The following is a 24181-nucleotide window of genomic DNA, read 5'->3' on the forward strand; positions in this document are numbered from 1 at the left end:
CATTATTATTATTATTATTATTAAATTTTTTTATTTACGAGAAGGAGCATCTATCTGCTGGTTCATTTTCTTTTCTTTCTTTCTTTCTTTTTTTTTTTTTTTTTTTTGACAGGCAGAGTTAGACAGTGAGAGAGAGAGACAGAGAGAAAGGTCTTGCTTCTGTTGGTTCACCCCACAAATGACTGCTATGGCCAGTGCACTGCACCAATCCAAAGCCAGGAGCCAGGTGCTTCCTCCTGGTCTCCCATGCGGGTGCAGGGCCCAAGCACTTGGGCCATCCTCCACTGCCCTCTTAGGCCACAGCAGAGAGCTGGCCTGGAAGAGGAACAACTGGGACAGAATCTGGCAACCCAACCGGGACTAGAACCTGGGGTGCTGGCGCTGCAGGCAGAGGATTAGCCTAGTGAGCCGCGGCGCCGGCCATGCTGATTCATTTTCCAAATGGCCACAGAATCAAGGGCTGGACCAGGCTAAAGGTGGCAGCCAGTACACAATCAAGGTCTCCCATGTGCGTGACAGGGGACCAAGTACTTGAGCCATCACATGTTACCTCTCAGGGTGTGCATTTCCAAGAAGTCCCTGGAGCAAAGCCGGGACTCAAACCAGAAGCTGCTATGTCCTGGGCTGGGGCCCCCACATCTGTACGGGTTGCTGGGCAGTTGGAGTTGCTGCGGCCGACAGTTCTAGATAGTTCCAGAAGGTGCTGCTTCTATCAGAGATGGGAAATCCAAAAGAGGAAAAGATTGCTGGAGCATAGAACCACTACCGACTGCCACTGCAGTTACGTCAGCGACAGCCACATCCCCGCTGATGAACGCAGGAGACTTCTTTCCCTTTTACTGATCTGCCGTCAGCATCTCCTGGTGATAGACCCCAGTAGGAAGCCTGGGCAATGTCACCTGCAGAATTCCAGTTCCATCAGTGGAAAATAGCGTGGCAGGTGTGGAGCTGAGAGACAACAGGTAAATGGGGAGCTTATCTCACCTTTGGGTGCTCCTTGGCACCCAAAACTGCACTCCTCCCATATTTAAAGTTCTAGGCAACAGATTCATGAGGCTGCCTTAGCAGTGTGCGACTGTCCTCCGTACAAAGCTGCTCCGCCTCCCCCCGAAAAAGGGTGATGTTCCTTTCTTTTTAGGTCAGTCACAACCCAATTTAACGGAACCATTCAGTGTTTTCCTGGGACAAACATTTTTGTCTTGGGAGCTAAAACCTCTGGAGAGACAGAAAGCAAACATTCCGTGAGTATTAGATGTAAAATGATAGGAGGCGCCATCTTCTTCATCCCTGGATTCTAGAGCCGAGTGTTCTAGCTCTGCAATAAAATAGCATTGTCTGAGGGTACTTCATCAAATTTGAGGAAAGTGAGATTTTTTTCCAAGATTTAATTAATTATTTATTTATAAATCAAAATCGGAGAGAGGGAGAGACAGAGACAGAGATTTTCCACTCGCTGGTTCATTCCCCCAAATGTCCACAATGGCTGGGGATGGGCCGGCCAAAGCCAAGAACCAGGAGCTTCTTCCAAGTCTCCCACATGAGTGCAGGGGCCCAAACACTTGGGCCATCCTCCGCTGACTTCCAAGGCCATCAGCAGGGAGCTAGATCAGAAGTGAAGCATCTGGGACTCAAACTGGCACGCATATGGGATGCCGGTGCTGCAAACATCAGCTTAGCCTGCTGCACCACAGCGCTGGCCCTGAAAATGAAATTTAAAAAAATTTATCGTGGTGCAAAAAAAATTTGAAATCCATGCATAGTTTTTTTCATAATATGCATTTCCCATGAACTTTTTGAAGTCCCCTTTTGTATTACTCAGTGATATAAAAAATTATTTATATTTAGTTTTGTTTGAAGGGCAGAGAGAGAGAGAGAGAGAGAGCTCTACCATCCATTTGTTCACTCCTCAAAAGCCCACAATAGCTGGATCTGGTTCAGGCTGGAACCAGGAGCCAGGAGCTCAGGCCAGGTCTCCCATATGGGTGAAACCATTGTCTGCTGCCTCCCAGGGTGCACATCAGCAGAAAGCTGGATTAGAACCAGAGCTGGAACTTGATCCCAGGGACTCCTATATGGAGCGTGGGCATCCCAAGGGGTGACCTAACTGCTGCACCAAATGCTCATCCTGGCCAGTGCTTTTTTTTTTTTTTTTTGACAGGCAGAGTTAGACTGAGAGAGACAGAGAGAAAGGTCTTCCTTCCGTTGGGTCACCCCCCAAATGGCCACTACGGCCGGCGTGCTGTGCCAATCCGAAGCCAGGAGCCAGGTGCTTCCTCCTGGTCTCCCATGTGGGTGCAGGGCCCAAGCACTTGGGCCATCCTCCACTGCCTTCCCAGGCCATAGCAGAGAGCTGGACTGGAAGAGGGGCAACCGGGACAGAATCCGGTGCCCCAACTGGAACTAGAATCTGGGGTGCCGGAGCCGCAGGCAGAGGATTAGCCTAGTGAGGCGTGGTGCCAGCCTCTTCTTCCATATTATGTCAGAAGTTCTGGCATCTCAGCCTTAATGTAAATAGTCTACCCTTGAGTTCACGTTACAGGAAACCAGTGAAACAGATTTTTAGAGCTGTTCCCAGGGGCTTATGCTAACACATCACATCCAGAACCTCTGGTGATTGCATTAATATCAATACATTAAGCCTATTTCAATATTACATTACTTAGAATCCATTACCAAGGATATTTCCATGTTTGTCCAAGATCAATTAGCAAAATTTTGTGATATTTTTGATAAATAAATGCTTTGATATATAATTTTACGTCAGATTTTTGAATTGTCAGCCTTGAAATTGCTGGAATCTGACCCTAGTTATGGCCGGATAGCAATGCGGGGCGATGAGGTATGCCTGGAGGGAAAAGGCTGCCCCTGCAGGTCGTTGCCTCAGGTGAATTATTACAAAGGCTTCAAGAAAGGGGAGGCGAGGGTTTGGCTGGTGAAGCCACGCCTGCGATGCTGGCATCTCATGTGAGCGTCCAGCTCCCTGCTAAAGCACCTGGGAAAGGACCAGAAGATGGCCTAATGTTTGTGCACCTGCACCCACAGCAGAGACCTGGATGAAGCTCCTGGCTCCTGTCTTTGGCCCAGCCCAGTCCTGGCCATCTTGGCCATTTGGGGAGTGAACCAGCGGATGGATGATCTCTCTTTCTCTCTGTGTTTCTCCTCAGTCTGTAATAGAGTTGCAGACAGAGAGAGGGAGAGACAGAGAAGTCTTCCTTTCACTTGTTCACTCTCCAAATGGCCACAACAGCCAGAGCTAGCCTGAACCAAAACCAGGAACCACGAGCTTCTTCTGGGTCTCCCATGTGGGTGCAGGGGCCCACGCATTGGGCCATCCTCTGCTGCTTTCCCGGTCATCAACAGAGAGCTGGATCAGAAGAGGAGCAGCTGGGACACGAACTGGTGCCCATATGCGATGCCGGCACCTCAGGCAGAGGTTTAACCTACTATACCACAGGACTGGTCCCTATATGAATCTTTAAAAAAAAATTTATTTATTTATTTGAAAGGCAGAACTACAGAGAGGCAGAGGCAGAGAGAGAGAGAGATGTCTTCCATCTGCTGGTTCACTCCCCAGATGGCCACAATGGCTGGAGCTGTGCCAGTCTGAAGCCAGGAGCCAGGAGCTTCTTGGTCTCCCACGTGGGTGCAGGGGCCCAAGGACTTGGGCCATCTTCTGCTTTCCCAGGCCATAGCAGAGAGCTGGATCAGAAGTGGAGCAGCCAGGACTCAACTGGCACCCGTATGGGATGCTGGCTCTGCAGACAGTGACTTTACCTGCTATACCACAGCAAGAGCCTCCCCCAAATAAATCTTAAAAAAAAAATAAAAAGGGAAGGCTATAGTCCTCTGACAAGAGGAATTTAAGTGTTCAAGTTTCTTGGATTGTCTGAATATATTTAAATATTCCCATTCCAATTTATGGTTCCTTGTCCTTCATAATCAGTACCCCTCACATAAGAAATTTGGTCAAGATATAAAATCAATGATGTCATAATTTTGCAATGTGAGTACATGATTACATATGAGTAATTTTTAGCTATATCCACCCTATGCGTTCACAGAGAGATTCCTTCCGGGGTGCTGTCAAACGTTCTGTGCTTCTTTGATGGTAACTTGAGCTGAAAATATCAACCCTAGAACTTGCTGTTTCTTTTCTGCAAGTGCTAGGGAAGCAGCTAGCCTCCCCAGAGGCCTTGTAGTCATCGTTACTACTGCAGTGGTTCAGTGCAGCAGGCAGTTGGTCTACCAAAGCCTTGCCTTCAATAGGACTTCTTCCTAAGCAAACATCGGTAATCACGTGTGACATCACAGTGCACTGCGTGATATTGCATATTACCACTCTGTTCTCCACTGGCAGTGAGGCTGTCAGTCCATGCAAGCCAAACAAACCCCCAAATCCTGATTCCTAGGATCTTTTCTTGTGCCCAAATTATACAGTAAAAGTCCTATCCAGGAAACAAGAGCCATTCCAGGCATAAATAATTTACTACAGGGAGTACTACAGTGTAGGAAGGCCTGGGAGAGCAAAAATGAGGGAGAAGTCTGGAGACACAAAAACAAAGAAGGAAATGATACTCAGAGATCACACGCTGCCGATGCCCTTTGAAGCTGGAGCTGGGCAACCTGTAGCTGCTGCTGCACTGTTGGAGATACCATCAGGCTTGGAACTACTGAAATGGTGCCAGCTTGATCAGAACTGGAGCCACCAGAGATTCTGCTGTAGCCCAGAATGCTCTTTTTCTGCTGCTGCTACAGCAACTGCCAGAGCGAGAAGCAGGAAATTTCCCTCTTCTCTCTCTGGTCTGCTGATCGCCCACCAAAGACCTATATGGCTTATCCTCCAGGAAACCAGCTGATGAGAGATCCTGTGAGTTGTAATTTGAAGACTCCCAGCCCCATCTGAACAGAGCAGAATATAAAAAGGACAATTGTGGGGCCTAGAAACAAAAGATAAATAACCAGAGGCTGCCGCTGTGGTAGAGAAGCTTAAACCTCCACCTGCAGTGTTGGCCGCCCATATGGGCACTGGTTCAAGTCCCAGCTACTCCATTCCTTTGTTTTTTTTTTTTTTTTTTTTTTTTTTTGACAGGCAGAGTGGACAGTGATAGAGAGAGACAGAGAGAAAGGTCTTCCTTTTCCGTTGGTTCACCCCCCAGTGGCCACTGCGGCTGGCGCACCGCACTGATCCGAAGCCAGGAGCCAGGTGCTTCTCCTGGTCTCCCATGCGGGTGCAGGGCCCAAGGACTTGGGCCATCCTCCACTGCCCTCCCGGGCCACAGCAGAGAGCTGGCCTGGAAGAGGGGTAACTGGGACAGAATCCGGCGCCCCAACCGGGACTAGAACCCGGTGTGCTGGCGCCACAGGCGGAGCATTAGCCTATTGAGCTGTGGCACTGGCCTCCTTTTTTTTTTTTTTTTTTTTTTTAAGATTTATTTATTTGAAAGTCAGAGTTACACAGAGAGGGAAGGAGAGGCAGAGAGAAAGAGAGAGAGAGCTCTTCCATCTGCTGGTTCACTCCCCAGTTGACCACAACAGCCAGAGCTGCACCGATCTGAAGCCAGGAGCCAGGAGCCTCTTCTGGGTCTCCCACGCCGGAGGTTGACCACAACAGCCAGAGCTGCACCGATCTGAAGCCAGGAGCCAGGAGCCTCTTCTGGGTCTCCCACGCCGGAGCAGGGGCCCAAGGACTTGGGCCATCTTCTACTGCTTTCCCATGCCATAGCAAAGAGCTGAATTGGAAGTGGAGCAGCCGGGACTCGAAACGGCTCCCATATGGGATGCTGGCACTGCAGGTGGCGGCTTTACTCGCTATGCCACAGTGCTGACCCCTGCTCCACTTCCATTGCAGCTCCCTGCACCTACATGGGAGACCAGGCAGAAACCAGGAGCCAGGAACTTTTTATGGGTCCGCCATGTGGGTTCCAGGGGCCCAAACACCTGGACCATCATCTGCTGATTTTCCTAGGCCATTAACAGGGAGCTGGATCAGAAGTGGAGCAGCCAGGACACAAACTGGCGCCCACATGGGATGCTGGCATCACAGGCAGCAGCTTTAACCACTATAACACAACGCTGGCCCCAGTCCGTAAACTTTGGAGTCATCCTTGATGGTTCTCATTCCCCTCCCTCCCTGCCATCCTTATGTTACCCAGTTGTGGCTCTCAGTGTGTGTTAGTTGCTTTTTCCCTTCTATCTGTCAGGATCTTTCCATTAAGCCCCCTTGAACTCTTAATCCTATCTTGAAATTGTATCTGCCTTTTCAAGACTGGAGATTGTAACCCTAGGAATTCAGCTGATGTATTTCACATCCGGGAAGAGGTCTTGTGACTACCCTTTGGTGCAGCCTGCGCTGAAGTCATCGTGCACAGCTCCCAGTCCTTCCTTTAAGGCCACCCCCCCCCCCCCAATGCCCCCGCTTGTCGCTTGTCGAAGACTGCACTCAAGTCTGTGAGTCAGGAGAAGATAACGTTCCACTTTGCATTTACTGTGACCCTCCCACTCACTATCAGCTCTAATTAGGGGCCTGTTTAAATAATTTGCACACAGTAGCTACAATACTGATGCTCACTTTCAACTTCTACAAATTGCATAAAAAGCAAAATCCCATTGAATTTTTTTTTTTGACAGGCAGAGTGGACAGTGAGAGAGAGAGAGTCAGAGAGAAAGGTCTTCCTTTGCCGTTGGTTCACCCTCCAATGGCCGCCACGGCCAGTGCACTGCGGCCAGCGCACCATGCTGATCCGAAGGCAGGAGCCAGGTGCTTCTCCTGGTCTCCCATGGGGTGCAGGGCCCAAGGACTTGGGCCATCCTCCACTGCACTCCTGGGCCACAGCAGAGAGCTGGCCTGGAAGAGGGGCAACTGGGACAGAATCTGGTGCCCCTACCGGGACTACAACCCAGTGTGTCAGCGCCGCAGGCGGAGGATTAGCCTGTTGAGCCACGGCGCCGGCCCCATTGAAATTTAATCTAAAAAAAAGTCTATGCTTTCTCCTATAGAAGTAATGTTTTCTTAAAACTTATAAGAGTAAAATTAAAATGGTTATGCAACACTGTTATGGCTGAAAAAAAACTGGCAATGACTTGAACATGCTTTCAAGGTTATGGTTAGATTTTAAAGAAAAATTGCACTAATGGATAGGTAAAAGTTAACCCAAAAAGTCTAAACTCTTTAGAAATAACTGTACCTATCCATCAGCATTCCCTGATTATAAGTAAAATGAGAGTCAACTCAAATTGGCTTAAGAAATAGAGCATTTGTTGGGTTAAGTAACTGAAAAGTATAAGGATAGATACAATTTAAGGGATGGTTGGGTCCAGGACTGGGGCTGGCAAAGGGTAGCTTCTGCCTGTTTTTGAAAACAAAGCTTTCCTGGAAGACACTCAAGTCCACGCCTTCATGTGTATTCGTGGCTGCTTTTACAGCACAGTGGCTGAGCTGAGCGACACAAAGGTTGAGTTGTGTAGGTAATGACAGAGATCTGTGGCCTCCTGACCCTGAAATAATGCCTTTCTGCCACTTTACAGGAAGAAAAAAAGGTCCAGTCCCAGTCTAGGGAGCAAAATGGAGTCAGCAGGATCTGGGTTATCTCTTTCTCTGCACTGCTTTCCTTTGTGTTAGTCTTCTCTTGTAGACTCCCTCCTCGTGGGGAAAGAACATTTACAACAATCCCAAGCTTGCATCTTCACATCTGTGGACAAAAGGTCCTCTTGCCTAGTTGTTCCAGTGAAAATGCCAGGATTCGTTTTGGTTGAGCCTCATTAGCTTGCCTTATTTGATGTGTCCATCTCCAAACCAGAGGCTGTTTTTGGGGAATGCAGCACTCTGATTTGTTAAATCCAGCTCATGATTTGACCCTAGTTGTGATGGGTCATGTCAATACTTCCCAGCTATAGGAACCAAAAATGTGAGGGGTGATCCTTCTTAGAAGACTTGATGGGGTGGGCTTGTGGCACAGTAGTTAAGACACTGCTTGAGATGAGTGCATCCCATATTGGAGTGCCAGGGATCAGGTTCTGCCTCTGCTTCTGATTCAGTTTCCTGTTGTTGTGCACCTTGGGAAAGCAACAGGTGCTGGCTCAAATGGAGACCCAAATGGAGCGCCTGGTTTGACCTGGCCCAAGCCCCAGCTGTTGCAGCCATTTGAGGAATGAGCTAGGGGATGGAAGATTCTCCCCTCACCCCAAAGCATTTTAAAAAGTGTGTGCATTGGGTGTGTGGCACGGGGGTTAAGATGCTTGAGATGCCCACATCCAATATCAGAGTACTTGGTTTGAGCCCCAGCTACTCTGCTTCTGTTCTGGCTTCCTGCTAATGTCCCTAGAACACAGCCTATGATAATGCAAGTACTTGGGTCCCTGTCCCATGGGGGAGACCCAGATTGACTTCTAGGCTCTTGGCTTCGGCCAGGCCCCTCCCTGGCTGTTGTGGGCATTTGAGGAGCGAACCAGCAAATGGCAGATCTTTCTCTCTTCATCTGTCTATCTATCTCACTCCACCTCTGCCTTTCAAATAAAGTAAAAATAAGTAAATTTTAAAAAAGAGGAGTGAGTGTTGTGGTACAACAGTTTAAGCCACCACTTGGGACACCCACATCCCATATTGGACTGTCAGTTGGAGTCTGGCTCCTCTGCTTCTGATGCAGCTTCCTGCTAATGTACCTGGGAAAGCATCAGATGATGGGAGATTGGAGTGGAGTTCTAGGCTCTTGGCTTTGGCCTGGCCCTGTCCTTGCTGTTTCTGCCATTTGGGTAATGAACCAATAGATGGAAGATCTGTGTGTGTGTGTGTGTGTGTCTTGCTCTGTCACTCCACCTTTCAAATAAATAATGACTCTTTTAAAAAAAAAAAAGAAAAATTGGGGCTGGCTCCATGGCTCACTGGGTTAATCCTCCGCCTGCGGCACCAGCATCCCATATGGGCGCCAGGTTCTAGTCCTTGCTGCTCCTCTTCCAGTCCAGCTCTCTGCTGTGGCCCGGGAAGGCAGTGGAGGATGGCCCAAGTCCTTGGGCCCTGCACCTGCATGGGAGACCAGGAGGAGGCACCTGGCTCCTGGCTTTGGATCAGCATAGCTCTGGCCGTGGCGGCCATTTGGGGAGTGAACCAATGGAAAAGGAAGACCTTTCTCTCTGTCTCTCTCTCTCTCACTGTCTGCAAATCTACCTGTCAAATAAATAAATAAAATCTTTTAAAAAAAAAAAGTTATTACCAGAGTAGAGGGACTAGTAGGACTAGAACAATGAGTAATCAGAAAAATTATAAAATAGGTTGGCAAACAAAAATATCCACTAAAACAATAATTTTCATAACTTCTAAATAGTTGTAGTTTCTGTTAATACAGGAATAATATTTCCATTCATTAAATCATTTTTAATCAATTTTATGTCAGCTCTATGAAATTACTGTTTTTATTGGTTAAATAATTTTTTTTGCAAGTTGCATTTGTTTCCCAGGGCTGGTATTGTAAAGAGGTGACTTAAAACAACTGAACAGTATTCTCCAGTTCTGGAAGCTGCAAGTCAGAAGTCAGTGTTGGCAGGGCCACGCTCCCTCGGAAGGCTCTGGTGGAGAAGCCTTCCTTGCCTCTTCCAGCTTCTGATGGCTGCTGTCGGTCCTGACCCCGGTCCCCTCATGGCCGCCTTCCCTGTGTCTCCTCTTCTAACAAGGACAGCAGTCATTGGATTTACGGTCCACTCTAATCCAGTATGACCTCATCTTAACTACTTACATCTGTAAAAACTGTTTCCAAATAAGGTTACATTCTGAGGTTCCCGATGGATGGGGACTTGGGGGTGCGGGAGGGGGTGGGAGAGATAGTATTTGACCTATTACACAGGTCCACCTAATATTATTGGAGAACTGAAAAGACAGAAGATGTAAAACAGGTATTTGGCCTGGCAGTTAAACTACCACTTAGGATGTCTGCGTGCCATATCAGAGTGCATGGATCCCAGGTCCCAGCTCTGGTTTCTGATTCCAGCTTCCTGGTTATGCAGGCTCTGTGAGGCAACAGGTAATGGCTCAAGTGGTTGGGTCCCTGCTACCTATATGACAGACCTGGATTAAGGTCCCAGCTTCCGCCTGGCCCAGTCCCATGCACTGGGGAATGAAGCTCTGTCTGTCTACCTCTGTTTCTGTTTTTCTGCCTCTCAAATAAGAACAAACAAAAAAACCAAAAAGAATGTTTATCTGTTTTAGTCTAAATAGTAAAGGTAAAGACTACAGGGAGAGCGGTGCCGTGACATAGTAGGTTAAACCTCTGCCTAGAGCACCAGCATCCCATATGGGCGCCAGTTCATGTTCCAGCTGCTCCACTTCTGATCCAGCTCCCTGCTAATGGCCCAAGTTCTTGGGCCCCCTACACCCACATGAAAGAACCAGAAGCTCCTGGTTCCTGCCTTCAGTCTGGTCCAGCCCCAGCCACTGTGGCCATTTGAGGAGTGAGCCAGTGATGGAAGATATCTTTCTCTCTCCGCCTCCTCCTCTCTCTGACTATAACTCTGCCTCTCAAATAAAGAAGTAAATCTTTTTTCAAAAAATAAAAAATAAAAAGACTAAGTAAGTTTATTCCAGAAGCAAAGATCATTCAACACCCAAGTAATCCATTAATATAATATATGATTTACAATTTTTTTATTTCTTTTAATTTTATTTGAAAGGCAGAGAGAGAGAAGCAGACAGGTGGAACGAGATCTTCCATCCACTGGTTCATTCCCCAAAAGCCCACAGCAGCTAGACCTGGAGCAGTCTGGAACTAGGAGCCAAGAACTCCTTTTGTATTTCCATATGAATAGCAGGGACTCATTATCTGCTGGCTTGAAGGAGTAGCTGGGACTTTATCAAGGCATAAGATGAGTGTTCTGAGCGGTAACATAAGGTGCTACACCAAACATCTGCTCCAGTAATATACCATTTTAACAGATTATTATGAGTTAAATTGCTCCCCACAAGATATATTGAAGTCCTGATCCATAACACTTTGTGTAGAAATAGATCCAAAACACTTTGTGTAGAAATAGGGATCATTGCAGATGTAATTACTTAAAATGAGATCATACTGGGGTGAGGTTGCTCTTAATCCATTATGACTCAAGTCCCCATAGAATAATGTGAAGAGGTAGGAGAGAACACCCTAAACACCGTAGTGAGATTGTTTCCACCCTCTTAATATTGTTAACATACGACCTTGGGAATTTAGTCTTCTACATGTGTTTGGGAAGGGGAGAGGGATAAAATACAATCAAACTATAGAAATACAGAGTAAGCAGGGGCCTGCACTGTGGCAAAGTTGGTTAAGCCTCCGCCTCTGGTGCTGGCATCCCATATGGATGACAGTTCCTGTCCCGGCTGCTCCACTTCCGATCCAGCTCTCTGCCTATGGCCTGGGAAAGCAGTGGAAGATGGCCCAGTGATTAGGGCCCTGCATCCACATGGGAGACCCGGAAGAAGCTTCTGGCTCCTGGCTTCAGCCGGCCCAGCCCTGCTGTTTAGGGAATGAACCAGCGTATGGAAGATCTCTCTCTCCCTCTGTCTCTGACTCTTCCTCTCTTGTAACTCGGACTTTCAAATAAATAAAGAAAACTTAAAAAAAGAAACAATGTTTTTGATAGTGGGAATTGGTTGGAATGGTTTCAAAAGAGAAGACAACAAAGAACAAAACAAAACTCTATAGGTTTTATACAAGGGATCTGAGAGGTACACGTGAAATCAAGGGGAACTTTCTGTTTTCTGTGCTTTTAAGATAGCACATATTAGGTGTCATATCTGTATGATGTTGGAAGTGATCCGCTTTGTCTAAAAGAGGGAAATGATTTTGAGTGCAGCTTTAGGCAGAGCTTACTTCCTGCCTGTCTTGGGATCTGACATCTCTCCTGAGCACTTTTGGATTTGCTCGGCAAGGTGTCCTAGGGGCACCACCATCCCAGGACTAATTCTAGTATTAGATTTGCACTGTCGGGTTTCCCACACCAAGCAGGTAAAGTAAATTTGAACTCTAAAATCTCATATGAGGTACAATCTTGGATCTGAATATCTTACATGGACTTTTTCCCCATGCAAGGCCCTGCAAAGACAAACCCTCTTTCCCTTTTCCTGGTGTGAATGAGCGAGTCCCTCGTCCCTTTTCCTCACAGTTCTAGCTCCTGTGCTCATGGACTGGGGTTTGCTGTTGACGTAAATCTACCCAGAGCCATTGCTGGCCGTGCTCACGTTCTTGCTGCTGCAGCTCTGCTTCCTCTTCTCTGCTGGCGTCTCGGATTTCTTCTTTTGTCTCACAAGCCCACCATGCGTTGTTAAAGCTTGGGCTATAGTCTCACCAGCATCTCTAAGGATCTGTAGCAGAAAAGGTTCTGTGTCTTCTACACCTCCACTTTGCTGAGGTCAGAAACTTTTACCCCTCACTCTTCACCTGCTAATAATTCCTGGTCATCTTTGAGGTCTTAGTTTAAATGTTACCTTCCAGAGAGGTATTTCTTAGCCACTTCCATCCCAATTTGAACTAGTTTACCCTTTCATACTCCCCGTAGCACTCTCCTTCTCTCTTAGCTAATGTCATATGAGTGTTTATTTAATGCCTGATACCCCCTCTTGGTTGAAAACTACATGAAAGAAAGAATCAAGATTTTTCAGTTAGTTCAGCCATATAGCAGACCAGGTTTATTGGAGATGCTCAATAAGGTTCGCTGACAAATAATTTTTTAGAAGTCTAATAACTAGTAGCCCTGCATTAAATAACATTGTGAAATCTGTTGGGGACTGTTTTCTCCTGGAAGAATAACGGACAGAGTCGCAGGCGGTGGCTTCGCCTGCTGAGCCACAACACCGGGCCCCAGAACAGAGAAGCGTTCTCGGAGCCCACTGTCCTCCGAGAAGGATCGTTGCTGACCTGTGTCTTTTCCTCTGCAGCATGGAGATCTCCTCTCATCAGTCTCACCTCCTGCAGCAGCTGAACGAGCAGCGCCGACAGGACGTGTTTTGTGACTGCAGTATCCTGGTGGAAGGGAAGGTCTTCAAAGCCCATCGGAACGTACTGTTTGCCAGCAGCGGCTACTTCAAAATGCTGCTGTCTCAGAACTCCAAGGAGACGAGCCAGCCAACCACTGCCACCTTTCAGGCTTTCTCCCCGGACACTTTCACGGTCATCCTGGACTTTGTCTACTCCGGCAGACTGTCTCTCACCGGGCAGAATGTCATCGAAGTGATGTCAGCTGCCAGCTTCCTTCAGATGACCGATGTCATTAGTGTGTGCAAGACGTTCATTAAATCTTCACTGGACATCAGTGAGAAAGAGAAAGACCGCTATTTCAGTCTCTCGGATAAAGATGCCCACTCTAATGGCACAGAACGTCCCTCTTTGTATAGTAGTGGCTGGCAAGAAGGAAGTGGTTCTCCACACTCTCACCTAAACCCTGAGCAAGGAGCAGGTGGAATAAGCGGAAAAGCGTGGAGTAAGTATCATTACCACCCAGTCTCCCACAGGAGTGCTCAGCAGCTGCTGGCCAAGCATGAGCAGAGGAAAGACGCCATTAAAAAGACCAAACATCTGCGATTGTCACAGCCTTCCGATGTTGGTCATTTCAAGTCAAGCAAGCGAGAAGCACGGACCTCCGACTCTTCCGGCCATGTTTCCCAATCAGAAGAACAAGCACCGGTTGATGCTGAAATGGACTCCACTCCTGTTGGCTATCAGTATGGTCAAGGACCTGATGTCACATCCAGAAGTTTTCCAGGTACCCAAAAAGAGCCAAACCACCCCTCAGCTAGGTTCCAGACTCCTATACAATGGTAGTTAAAGAAGGTTGTGGGAAAATGAAATAAAAACAAGTTTATTTTGGTGCCCCCCCCCAAAAAAAAAATGCATTGAAATCCATGTGCAGTTCTTTCATGATACACACTTTCTATGAACTTTTTGAAAACCCATATAAATCAATTCTGGCTCAAAATTCCCTTGATTTTGGGTATTATTGGCAATTGGAACTAGTGATTTTTTTTAAGATTTATTTTATTTTATTTGAAAGGCAGTTACAAGGGGAGAGAGGGAGAGATAGATCCTCTGCAGGTTTACCCCCAAAATGGCCACGATGCCCAGAGCTGGGCCAGGCTGAAGCCAGGAGCCAGGAGCTTCATCCAGGTCTCCCATGTGGGTGCAGAGGCCCAAGGAGTTGGGCCATCTTCCACCGTTCTCTCAGGTGCATCAGCAGGGAGCTGCATCAGAATTGGATCAGCTGAGACTTGAACCGGTGCTGGCACTGCAGGCAGTGGCTTAACTCATTGTACCACAACACCGGCTCCACCAGTGATTTTTAAGTTTCATACTTTTATAATGAAATTTATTTCATAAGACATGAACTTAAATTTCTTAATTCAAAATAATATCAGGTAAATTTAACAGTAGTCAAAAATAATAGAATACTGAGAATCAAAACCCATGATTTTCCAAACCTGTATCTGTGAGTGATTGATACTAATAAGTAATTAAAGCTCTTTTCTAAATGGTCCAATATGTATAAGACACATATTTTCACTTTAGGTTTTTTCCTGTGTATAGAGAAATACACTATAGATAAATATATAATTTATTCAGAAATAAATACACAACCTTTAAAAAAACCTAAAGTACAATCTCTAACATTGATTCTGTAATTCTGCAGTGGAGCAATGTGCAGCAATATGAGATAAAGTTTCTTGTTTCTATGATAGAATTAAAATACAGAAAGACTGTATAGGTTGATAGTTTTGATAGAGCTGGTATTGTGGCATAGCAGGTTAAGCTGCCACCCGCAATACTGGCATCCCATATAAGCATTGATTCATATCCTGACTACTTCACTTCCAACCCAGCTCCCTGCTAATGGCCTGGAAAAAGCAGCAGAAGGTGGCCCAAGTGCTTGGGCCCCTGCCACCCATGAGGGAGACCTGGACAAAGCTCCTGGTTCCTGGCTTTGGCCTGGCCCAGCCCTGGCCATCCATCTGGGAAGTGAACCAGTAGATGGAAGATTTATCTCCCCCTCCACCCCTACAATTCTGACTTTCAAATAAATAAATAAATCTTAAAATAATAATATTAATAATATTCCTTTCACCCTTGGTAAGACTGAAAACGAGTGGGGATTGGAAGTTTTCTCCTTCAGTTAATCAGCAAATTTGCTTAATAGTTTACTTGTAAACTTAAAGAGAAATTATAATAAAATGAAACTCTTAGAGATTATAATACTTTAATTTAAAAAACCTTTTGTTTTAGAACAATTTCAAACATATACAGAGATGAAAAGAATGGTATAATTGCCACTTCCCCATTCCTACTTCCAGTATCTTTCTTTCTTTTTTTCCCAGTTTCTTTCAATTCCTGGACCTTTGGACTATATCTCTATCCTTGCCCCAACCCCTTCCTTTATTATTTTTAAGCAAATCTCAGACTTTGTATTGTTTTCAAGAGTAACAATTTCAGAATATGTCCCTAAAATACAACCTTAAAAAATAAAATACTGTTAGCGTACCAGGACAGATTGACCAATAATTCCTTAATATCACTAAGTAGCCAGCCAGAATTCACATTTCCCTGATTCTCATACATTCTTAAAAATAATTTGGATATTTGTAGATAATGTTTTAAAATAATAGACAATCTGGCTGATTTTTTTTTTACCCATCCCATTTTCCCGTAGGATACTAATTTGAATCTGTATAAAATTGTAACATAGTATAGATCCTTTTCTTTGAGATTTTATTTTTTTATTTAAGAGGCAGAGTTACAGAAAGAGAGGGAGACGGAGAGAAAGGTCTTCCATCTGCTGATTCACTCCCCAAATGGCTGCAATGGAGCTGGGCTGATCCCAAGCCAGGAGCTAGGAGCTTCTTCTTGGGTCTCCCATGTGGGTGCAGAGGCCCAAGGACTTGGGCCATCTTCTACTGCTTTCCCAGGCCATAGCAGAGAGCTGGATTGGAAGAGGAGTAGCCGGGACTGCCTCAGCCACAGGCGAGGCTTAGCCCACTACACCACTACAGCTAGCGCCCGTGGTATAGATCCTACACCAAATCCTGCTGAGCTCTGCTACTGACCAAGAGACAGAAATCACAGCGAAAATGGGAAACCCTTGTTGCATTTCAAACCTCAAAAAGACTATTTTTTTCTTCATTTGGGCTCTCTACTTTTATAATTCTAGATTACTTAAATGTAACATCAATAATGACCTGACTTTAACAGCTGTTAAATTGATATTTGCTTCCAATCACAACTAACATTTTTAAATGTAATTGTCAGTTTCAAAGCAAAACATTAAAGATCCTTGAAATTTTTTCACCTTCAGAAAAAGTGTATGAAAAGTAAAGTCAAGGGAATAGAAATATACAAAAAAAGTTACTTAAAACTGAAATCCTGGGGCAGGTGTTGTGGCACAGCAGGTTAGGCCATCTGTGACACCTGCGTCACCTGTCGGAGTACCTGGTGTAAGTGCTGGATGTTCTGATCCAGCTTCCTGCTAGTGCTCCTTGGAGGCCGCAGATGATGGCTCAGGCACTCGGGTTCCTGCCACCCTCGTGGAGACCCAGATGGAGTTTCTGGCTCCTGGCATCCTAGCCCTGGCTGTTGCAGCCATTTGGGTAGTAAACCAGAAATGGAAACTCTTTCTCCATCTCTTCCTCTCTTTCACTCTGTCTTTCAAATAAATGAATAAATGTTTTTTAAAAAAAAATCAAATATTAAATGCTTTGATTTTAGATGATGTCTGGAGTCTTAAAATTGAATACTACCTTTTTACATTTAAAATCCTTACAATTACAATCAGCTAACTCCACTGCATTAACTAAACAGATGCGTGTGGAAGTCTGAACTTACCAGACTTTACACCAAATCCAGAAATTATTCTGTGCCACAGATTTGTTGACAATCTAGTCTTAAAATGTCTGTCTCCTCCGTTTCTCCTTCCTTTCCGAGACGGGGCACGCCGACTCCTTTTGGCTTCTCCCCGTTGGTAGAGTAGTTACTGGGAGGGCTCGGTGATTGACTGAACTGTCTCCTGACAGATGAGCTGCCCCGGATGCGGTTCAAGTGCCCCTACTGCACCCACGTGGTGAAGCGGAAAGCAGACCTGAAGCGCCACCTGCGCTGCCACACGGGGGAAAGGCCCTACCCGTGCCAAGCTTGTGGGAAGAGATTTAGCAGGCTGGACCATCTGAGTAGCCATTTTCGAACAGTACGTATGCAGCTGCCATCGTTTTGCTTCTTGAGAAGCACGTGCGTGTATCTGCTTTGGGATAACCTGGTTTTCGTGTAACTCAATTTAACATTTCTGCTTTGCACATAAGGCATCATCACATGTGTACATATAATGTAGCCTACAGATTGTAACATCTCCTTTGAAATCCTGAAGTCAGAGATAGTCTTTTGATGATCAATAGTTTCGTATTTCCATCTTTTAAAGATTTATTTATTTATTTATTTATTTATTTATTTGAAAGAATTACATAGAGGCAGAGGCAGAGAGAAAGTCTTCCGTCTGCTGGTTCACTCCCCAAATGGCTACCATGGCCAGAGCTGGGCCAATCTGAAGCCAGGAGCCAGGAGCTTCTTCCAGGTTTCCCACGTGGGTGCAGGGGCCCAAGGACTTGGGCCATCTTCCACTGCTTTCCCAGGCCATAGCAGAGAGCTGGATCCGAAGTGGAGTAGCCAGGACTTGAACCAGTGCCCATATGGGATGCCGGCACTGCAGGCAGCAGCTTTACCCGCTATGCCACAGCACCAGTCCCTTATGTTTTAACTCACATAAAATCTAATAGGTTGTTGTACACTGGTCTGCTCAGGGCCATAGATAATATAAGCTATTCATGTTTTAATCTAGGTCTGACTCACTACTTCCTATATTCAGCAACTACCAGGGATTTTTTTTTAAAGATTTATTTGTTTGTTTTGAAAGCCAGAGTTACAGAAAGAGAGGGAGAGACAGAGATCTTCCATCTACTGATTCATTTCCTAGATGGCCACCATGCCCAGGCCTGGGCCTGGCTCTAGGAGCCAGGAGCTTTATCCATGTCTCCCACATGGGTAGCAGGGGCCCAAATACTTGGGCCAACCTCCACTACTTTTCCCAGGCCTTTAGCAGGGTGCTGGATCAGAAGTGGAACAGCTGAGACACGAACAGGAGCCCATATAAGATGCCAGCATTGCATCTGCTGTGCCACAGCACCGGCCCCTACCAGGGATTACTGAATCTTTCTCAGGCTGCTTCTTAGTCCAGTTGTGGCTGTCTGGCCTCTGTCTATTGCACCTGTCCTAGTTTCTCTCTAGTTTCTCCACGGTCTCCTCAAGGAAGGAAGGAAGGCAGGCCGCTGAGCCACTCCCACTCAGGGGCTGTCAGCCTCAGACAGACCTCAGTGCCCTGGTGGTTCAATAAGACAGCGATGCAGGAATTATTCTGCTTTCATCTTGCAGCAAACTTTTTCCCCAAAATCTGTTCTCTTGATAGGAATTCTTTTTAATTTTAAAGGACAGCAGGTTACTTGAGGTGATTTCTTCATATATTGCTTTACAGTTATTTATATGATAAATATATATTGAGTACCTAGTAAGTGATAGGTATAGGGGCTGGCATTGTGGCATAATGGGTTAAGCTGCCATCTGCAACTCTGGCATCCTGTGTGGACACGGTTCTAGTCCTGGCTGCTCCACTTCCAATCCAGCTCCCTGCTAATGTCCCTAAGTGACAGGTATATGGCAGTGAGTCAAGCAAACTCTACCTTCATTAATGTCATGAAACCAGACTTTTTTTTTTTTTTTTTTTTTTGACAGTCAGAATTAGAGAGAGGGAGAGAGAGAGAGAAAGATCTTCCATATGCTGGTTCACTCCCCAGATGGCTGTAATGGTCATGGCTCAGCCAGGCTAAAGCCAGAAGTTTCTGCCAGCTCTCCCACGTGGGTGGCAGGGGCCCAAGCACTTGGGCTGTATTCGTTGTTTTCCCAGGCATGTTAGCAGGGAGCTGGATTGGAAGTGGAGCAGCTGGGTCTCGAATCTGCACCCATATGGGATGCTGGCAGCGGCTTTGCCTGCTGTGCCACACTGCTGGCCCACCACCTCTGCTTCTAATCCAGCTTCCTGTTAATTCACCCTGGAAGGCACAGGTGATGGCTGCAGTACTTGGGTTCCTACCACCCATGTGAGAGACCTGGATGAATTTCCTGGCTTCTAGCTTTGGCCTGGCCCAGCCCCAGAGCTGTTGCAGGCATTTGGGGATTGAACCAGCAAATGGAAGATTGAAAGATTTTCTCTATCTACCTTTCAAGTAAATAAAAATAAATAAAACTTTTAAAATAAGAAAATAAAGATAAAAATAAAAAAGCAGTAAGTAATAGGGAGAGAGAGAGAGACAGAGAGTAAGAGAGATCTTCATCTGCTAGTTCACTCCCCAAATGCTCACAACATTCAGGCTGGGCCAAGCCAAAACTGCTGTCCCTCATAGTGTGCATTAGCAGGAAGCTAGAATCGGAAGTAGAGCCAGGACTCAAACCAAGGTACTCTGATATGGGATATGGGCACCCCCTAGCAGCATCTCAACCCCTGTACAAAACATATGCCCTACAGTCCTCTTTCTGCCAGACCTTATGTTAATAAAAATGACAAATAATCCTTCTATCCACAAATATTCATGAGGCCAGTGTTGTGGCACAGCTGGTTAAGTCCCTGGCCATGGTACCTGCATCTCATATGAATGCCAGTTCAAATCCTGGTTGCTCCACTTCCCATCCAGTTATCTGCTAACACTCCTGGGAAAGCAATGGGAGATGGTCCAAATGTTGGGCCCCTGCACCCACGTGGGAGACCCAGGTGGAGTTCCAGACTCCTGGCTCCAGCCTGACCCGGCCCTGCTTGTTGCAGCCATTTGGGAAGTGAGCCAACAGATGGAAGAGTTCTCCCTTATTGTCTCTCCCTCTCTCTGCGACTCTGCCTTTCACACAAGTAAACACATCTTTTAAAAATCGATGAATTTAAATTTAGACAATATATTTTCTTCCTCTAGTGAAATAAGAAAATTCACTCTCTCTTGAAGCAAGAGAAGTATTTTTTCCCCTCAAGTTAAAATATGTAAAATCCTTAGAACAGTACATGGTACATAGTAAGTGTTTACAATTATTACTATCCTGGGAATGTATCCATTGGCTACATCAGATATCAAAATACTATTGGATTAAAGGATTTGTGAAATTATTAAGTGTATGTGATATTAATAATAAAACCATGGGCCAGCATTATGGCACAGTGATATAGGATGTCTGTGATACTGGCATCCCATGTCAGAGTACCAGTTAAAGTCCCTGGTATTTTTCTTTCTATCCAAGTCCCTGCTAATGTACCTGGAAAGGTAGCAGATAATGGCTCAAGTGCTTGGGCCCTGTCCACCCATGTGGGAGACCAGGATGGAGTTCCTGGCTCCTGGCTTCAGCCTAGCCCAGACCTGACAGTTGGTGGAGTGAACCAGAGGAGGAAAGGTTTCTCTGTTTCCCTACCTTTCAAATAAATAAATCTTTTAAAAATAAATAAAACCATTATAGCCATTATTTAGAGAAGGGTGATGTTTAACATTTTTGTGCCTGGGGTCAGCACTGTGGTATAATGGGTAAAGCTGCCACCTGTGATACCAGAATCCCATATGGGCTCCAGTTTGAGTCACAGGTGCTCCATTTCTGATCCTGCTCCCTGCTAACGCACCTGGGAAAGGAATGGAAGATGGCCTAAATGCTTGGGCCCCTGCACCCACATGGGAGACTCGGAAGCTGCTGGCCCCTGGCTTCAGTCTAGCCCAGCCCTGGCTGTTGCGGCCATTTGGAGAATGAACTAGCAGATGGAAGATCTCTCTTCCTTTCTCTGACTTCCAAATAAATAAAATAAATCTTTAAAAAATATATTTCTGTGGCATCCATTTATCACCAAGCCTATGATCTTTCTCTAATAATTAGATATTAATTTGAATTTAATGCATGGCTTTGAGCATCTTAAGTTTGTGAACCAAATGAGACCTATAACTCAAACTTTGCTTTTGAAAAGTCATTTTTTACCGCTATCTAAATTTCTGCACAGATCCACCAGGCCTGCAAACTAATCTGCAGAAAATGTAAGCGCCACGTGACTGATGTAACAGGACACGTGGTGCAGGAAGGCACGCGGCGCTACAGGCTGTGTAACGAGTGCCTCGCGGAGGTCGGCATCGACAGCCTCCCGGTCGATCTGGAAGCCGAGCAGCATCTTCTGTCCTCATCCGATGCAGAGAAGGAGTCCAGATGGCGCTTGGGTGAAGACGAGAACAGATCCTACGTGGAGATTGTGGAGGACGGCTCGGCTGATCTGGTCATCCAGCAGGTTGATGACAGTGAAGAAGAAGAAGAAAAGGAAAGAAAGCCCAACATTAGGTAGCCATAAGGGGAACCAGCAGAGCTTGGCATGTGTGCAACTTCATTGCCTCCATGTGTCTCTTTCCATGGTCAGAGTCTGGTTAGCAAGCTTATTACTGACTTAAAAGGAATGACCTGATGTAACCTGCATGCTTTCTGAACAGGCCATTGTATCCATTCTGAGCTGTGTTGCCCTGTAATACGTTGCTGCATTGGAAAGAAAGACCTAGCTTGAGTTGGCATGATGGGTGGATGATTCTCCTCTTACGTTTATTATAATCCTTTTACATATGCGGAGACACCTTTTTTCTTTTATTATTGGAAGATCTACTTAGCAAACTTTTTTTCAAAGAAAATATTTTAAATAAATTTATCATAACTGAACTTCATGTAAGACAATTCCAAGGTGTTTCAAAAATATATATACCATCAATACTGAATTCCACAGGGAACCAGGTAAGAGCACATTTAAGGGCCTGGCAACCCATCTGCCTGAACTAATGTTTTCCTATTAACTTCAGATCTGAAACAATATAGCATTATTCCAGTGTCCTAAATGTTTTAGAATTATGGCAGAGGAGTAATCTAAGATGTTCAAAATTGTGCGTATTTGAAATTTTTGTCATTAAGTTTAAAATTGCTCTGATGTAGACAGTATTATTTAAAAAAAAAAAAAAAAAAACTGAAGTAAGGTTGGCCAAGCATTGTATACACGTCACTTTTCTTAAATCAAGAAATCAATACTGACTTTGAAAAGTCCCTGTAGTTTGTGAAAACCTGTCAAGATATTTCCCTACCTCTCTAGAGAAAAAAACAAACAAACCTAGAGATTCTTACTAGTTCCCAAGTGTAGTTTCTGACACATGTGTAGTGCTCTATTTTTATAAAGTACTCGCTCACGTGTTATTCACTGATCAGTGAGGTAGACATCATCTCCGATTTATAAATGAGAAATTAATGTCCAAAACGTTAAGTGATAGAATTGATCATCAGAAACATTCTAGTTTTTTTTTTGTGTGTTTTGAGGTTTGTTTGTTTGTTTGTTTTTAGATTTATTTATTGATTTGGAAGGCAGAGTTACTGAGAGAGGGAGAGACACACAAAGATCTTCCATCCTCTGGTTTACTCCCCAAATGGCCATAATGGCCAAGACTGGGCCAGGCCAAAGTCAGGAGCCTGAAAGTCCATCCTGGTCTTCCATGTGGGTGGTAGGTACCCAAGGACATGGGCCATCTAATGCTGCCTTCTCAGTTAGCAGGGAGCAGGATTGGAAGTGCAGCAGCTGGGACTAGAACCAGTGCCCATATGGGATGCCAGCATAGTGGGCTATGGCTTAACCTGCTGTGCTACAAAGCAAGCCCTGAGAGATTCTAATTTTAAATAATCCTCTTACAAATATTGCTCCCTGAATGTCTCCAAAAATGGCAAAGAATTAAAGTCAGCCATCTGCAATAATTATAAAAATAAGCCATTCTGAATTATAAAGTTGGAAAGAATTTATTCATTGTCATAACATAATATTTGATCTAGTTATTCAGATAGTACTAAGTAATGTTCCTCTACCTACTGACGTATTATATGTGATGTTACTTAAATGTTAACTTTAAATATGAAACTATTTGAACAAATTATTTTTTAAACACATTAAGCATTTTTGCTTACCTTGTTTATGTTTTCAAAACAGACTTTTCTCCTAGGATACAAAGTTTAAACTCCTCCTCTATATGAATTATGAAACATTCCAAAATTACAGCTAAATTAGAGAAGCATTATTTATTTCTAAAGTACCAAAGTGGACTTAATAAAGGTCTCTGCAAATTATCAGAATGAACTTAATATAATTTGTTATAGACAGTCCCTTCCCTGTATCAAACTGTGTTTTTAATTGCCATTACATACCTCAAGAAGACACTTTTGTAGTTAGTATTTTCTCTTATGAATATTGCCCTTGATACTAATGTATGGTCTAAAATGATTAATTTTTATTTTTTCATAAGTAGATGAATAACCACTTAGTTTTATGATACGTCAAGATTCCCTTGCTGGTATGTCTCCAGCTGCCTCAAGCCTCCATGGTATGCATTGGGTTCATTGTCCTGCTATCACGATCATTCCTAAATCAGGATTCTGAATTAAGTTGTATTCAGTGATGCCATTCTCCACTCTTACTAGAGTGATACTAACACCTTTCAAAATTATAATCTGGTTTTTCATTGTTGGGGCCAATAGGAAAAATGGCTGATTTTAGCTTTATTCCTAGAAATGAAGTAGTGCTTGTATTTGTATTTTTTAACACACTTTAGTCTATTTAAATGTTCTTTTATGCTATTATCTCCTGCATGCAAACTATACATACATCAGCATGAGTATCAGCAAAGTGTGCTGAACACAGGACCACCAGAAATAATGCTTTTTTGTAATTGTTTATAACAAACATCAAACAGTCCCCACAAGACAGCTCTCCCGTGCAGAGAGAGCACCAGTTCTGTCACCCCACCATCCATCATAAAGGAAGAACACTCAAGATACATCTGTACGTTGTAGATGACCCTGGTCATCACGTCATGTATACCTAAGACTTTTGAGATGGGTTTCTTCCTAGAGTGAAACTGTCTATTGATGACTCCTGGGAAGACACAATGCTTTGACTTTTAAATGCGGGAAAGTGTTACACAGAGGCATAATCTGTTGAAATAAGCTTTACTTCTGCCAAGGGATTTTTGTTTGTTTGTTTACATCAGGAAAATAATCGTTGGTTAGACCGAAGTCTGCTCCTCCAGGAATGCTTTTTCTCAGCTTCTGATGCC

The 24181-nt window shown here is 44.8% G+C and overlaps 1 protein-coding gene across 1 annotated transcript in view; it reads left to right on the top strand.

Moving 5' to 3' along the window:
* The window catches only part of ZBTB8A (zinc finger and BTB domain containing 8A), a 63136-nt gene extending 41373 nt beyond the window's left edge, over positions 1–21763 (top strand). Inside the window, exons 4-6 of the mRNA XM_062190879.1 lie at positions 12902–13725; positions 17018–17187; positions 21064–21763. Of these exons, the coding sequence (XP_062046863.1) occupies positions 12903–13725; positions 17018–17187; positions 21064–21396 (1326 nt within the window). The 5' untranslated portion in view covers position 12902 and the 3' untranslated portion in view covers positions 21397–21763. The remainder of the gene's footprint in view (positions 1–12901; positions 13726–17017; positions 17188–21063) is intronic.
* Positions 21764–24181: the final 2418 nt, after the last annotated feature.

This window comes from Lepus europaeus, chromosome 5, assembly GCF_033115175.1.
Source record: "Lepus europaeus isolate LE1 chromosome 5, mLepTim1.pri, whole genome shotgun sequence".
Lineage (NCBI taxonomy): Eukaryota > Metazoa > Chordata > Mammalia > Lagomorpha > Leporidae > Lepus > Lepus europaeus.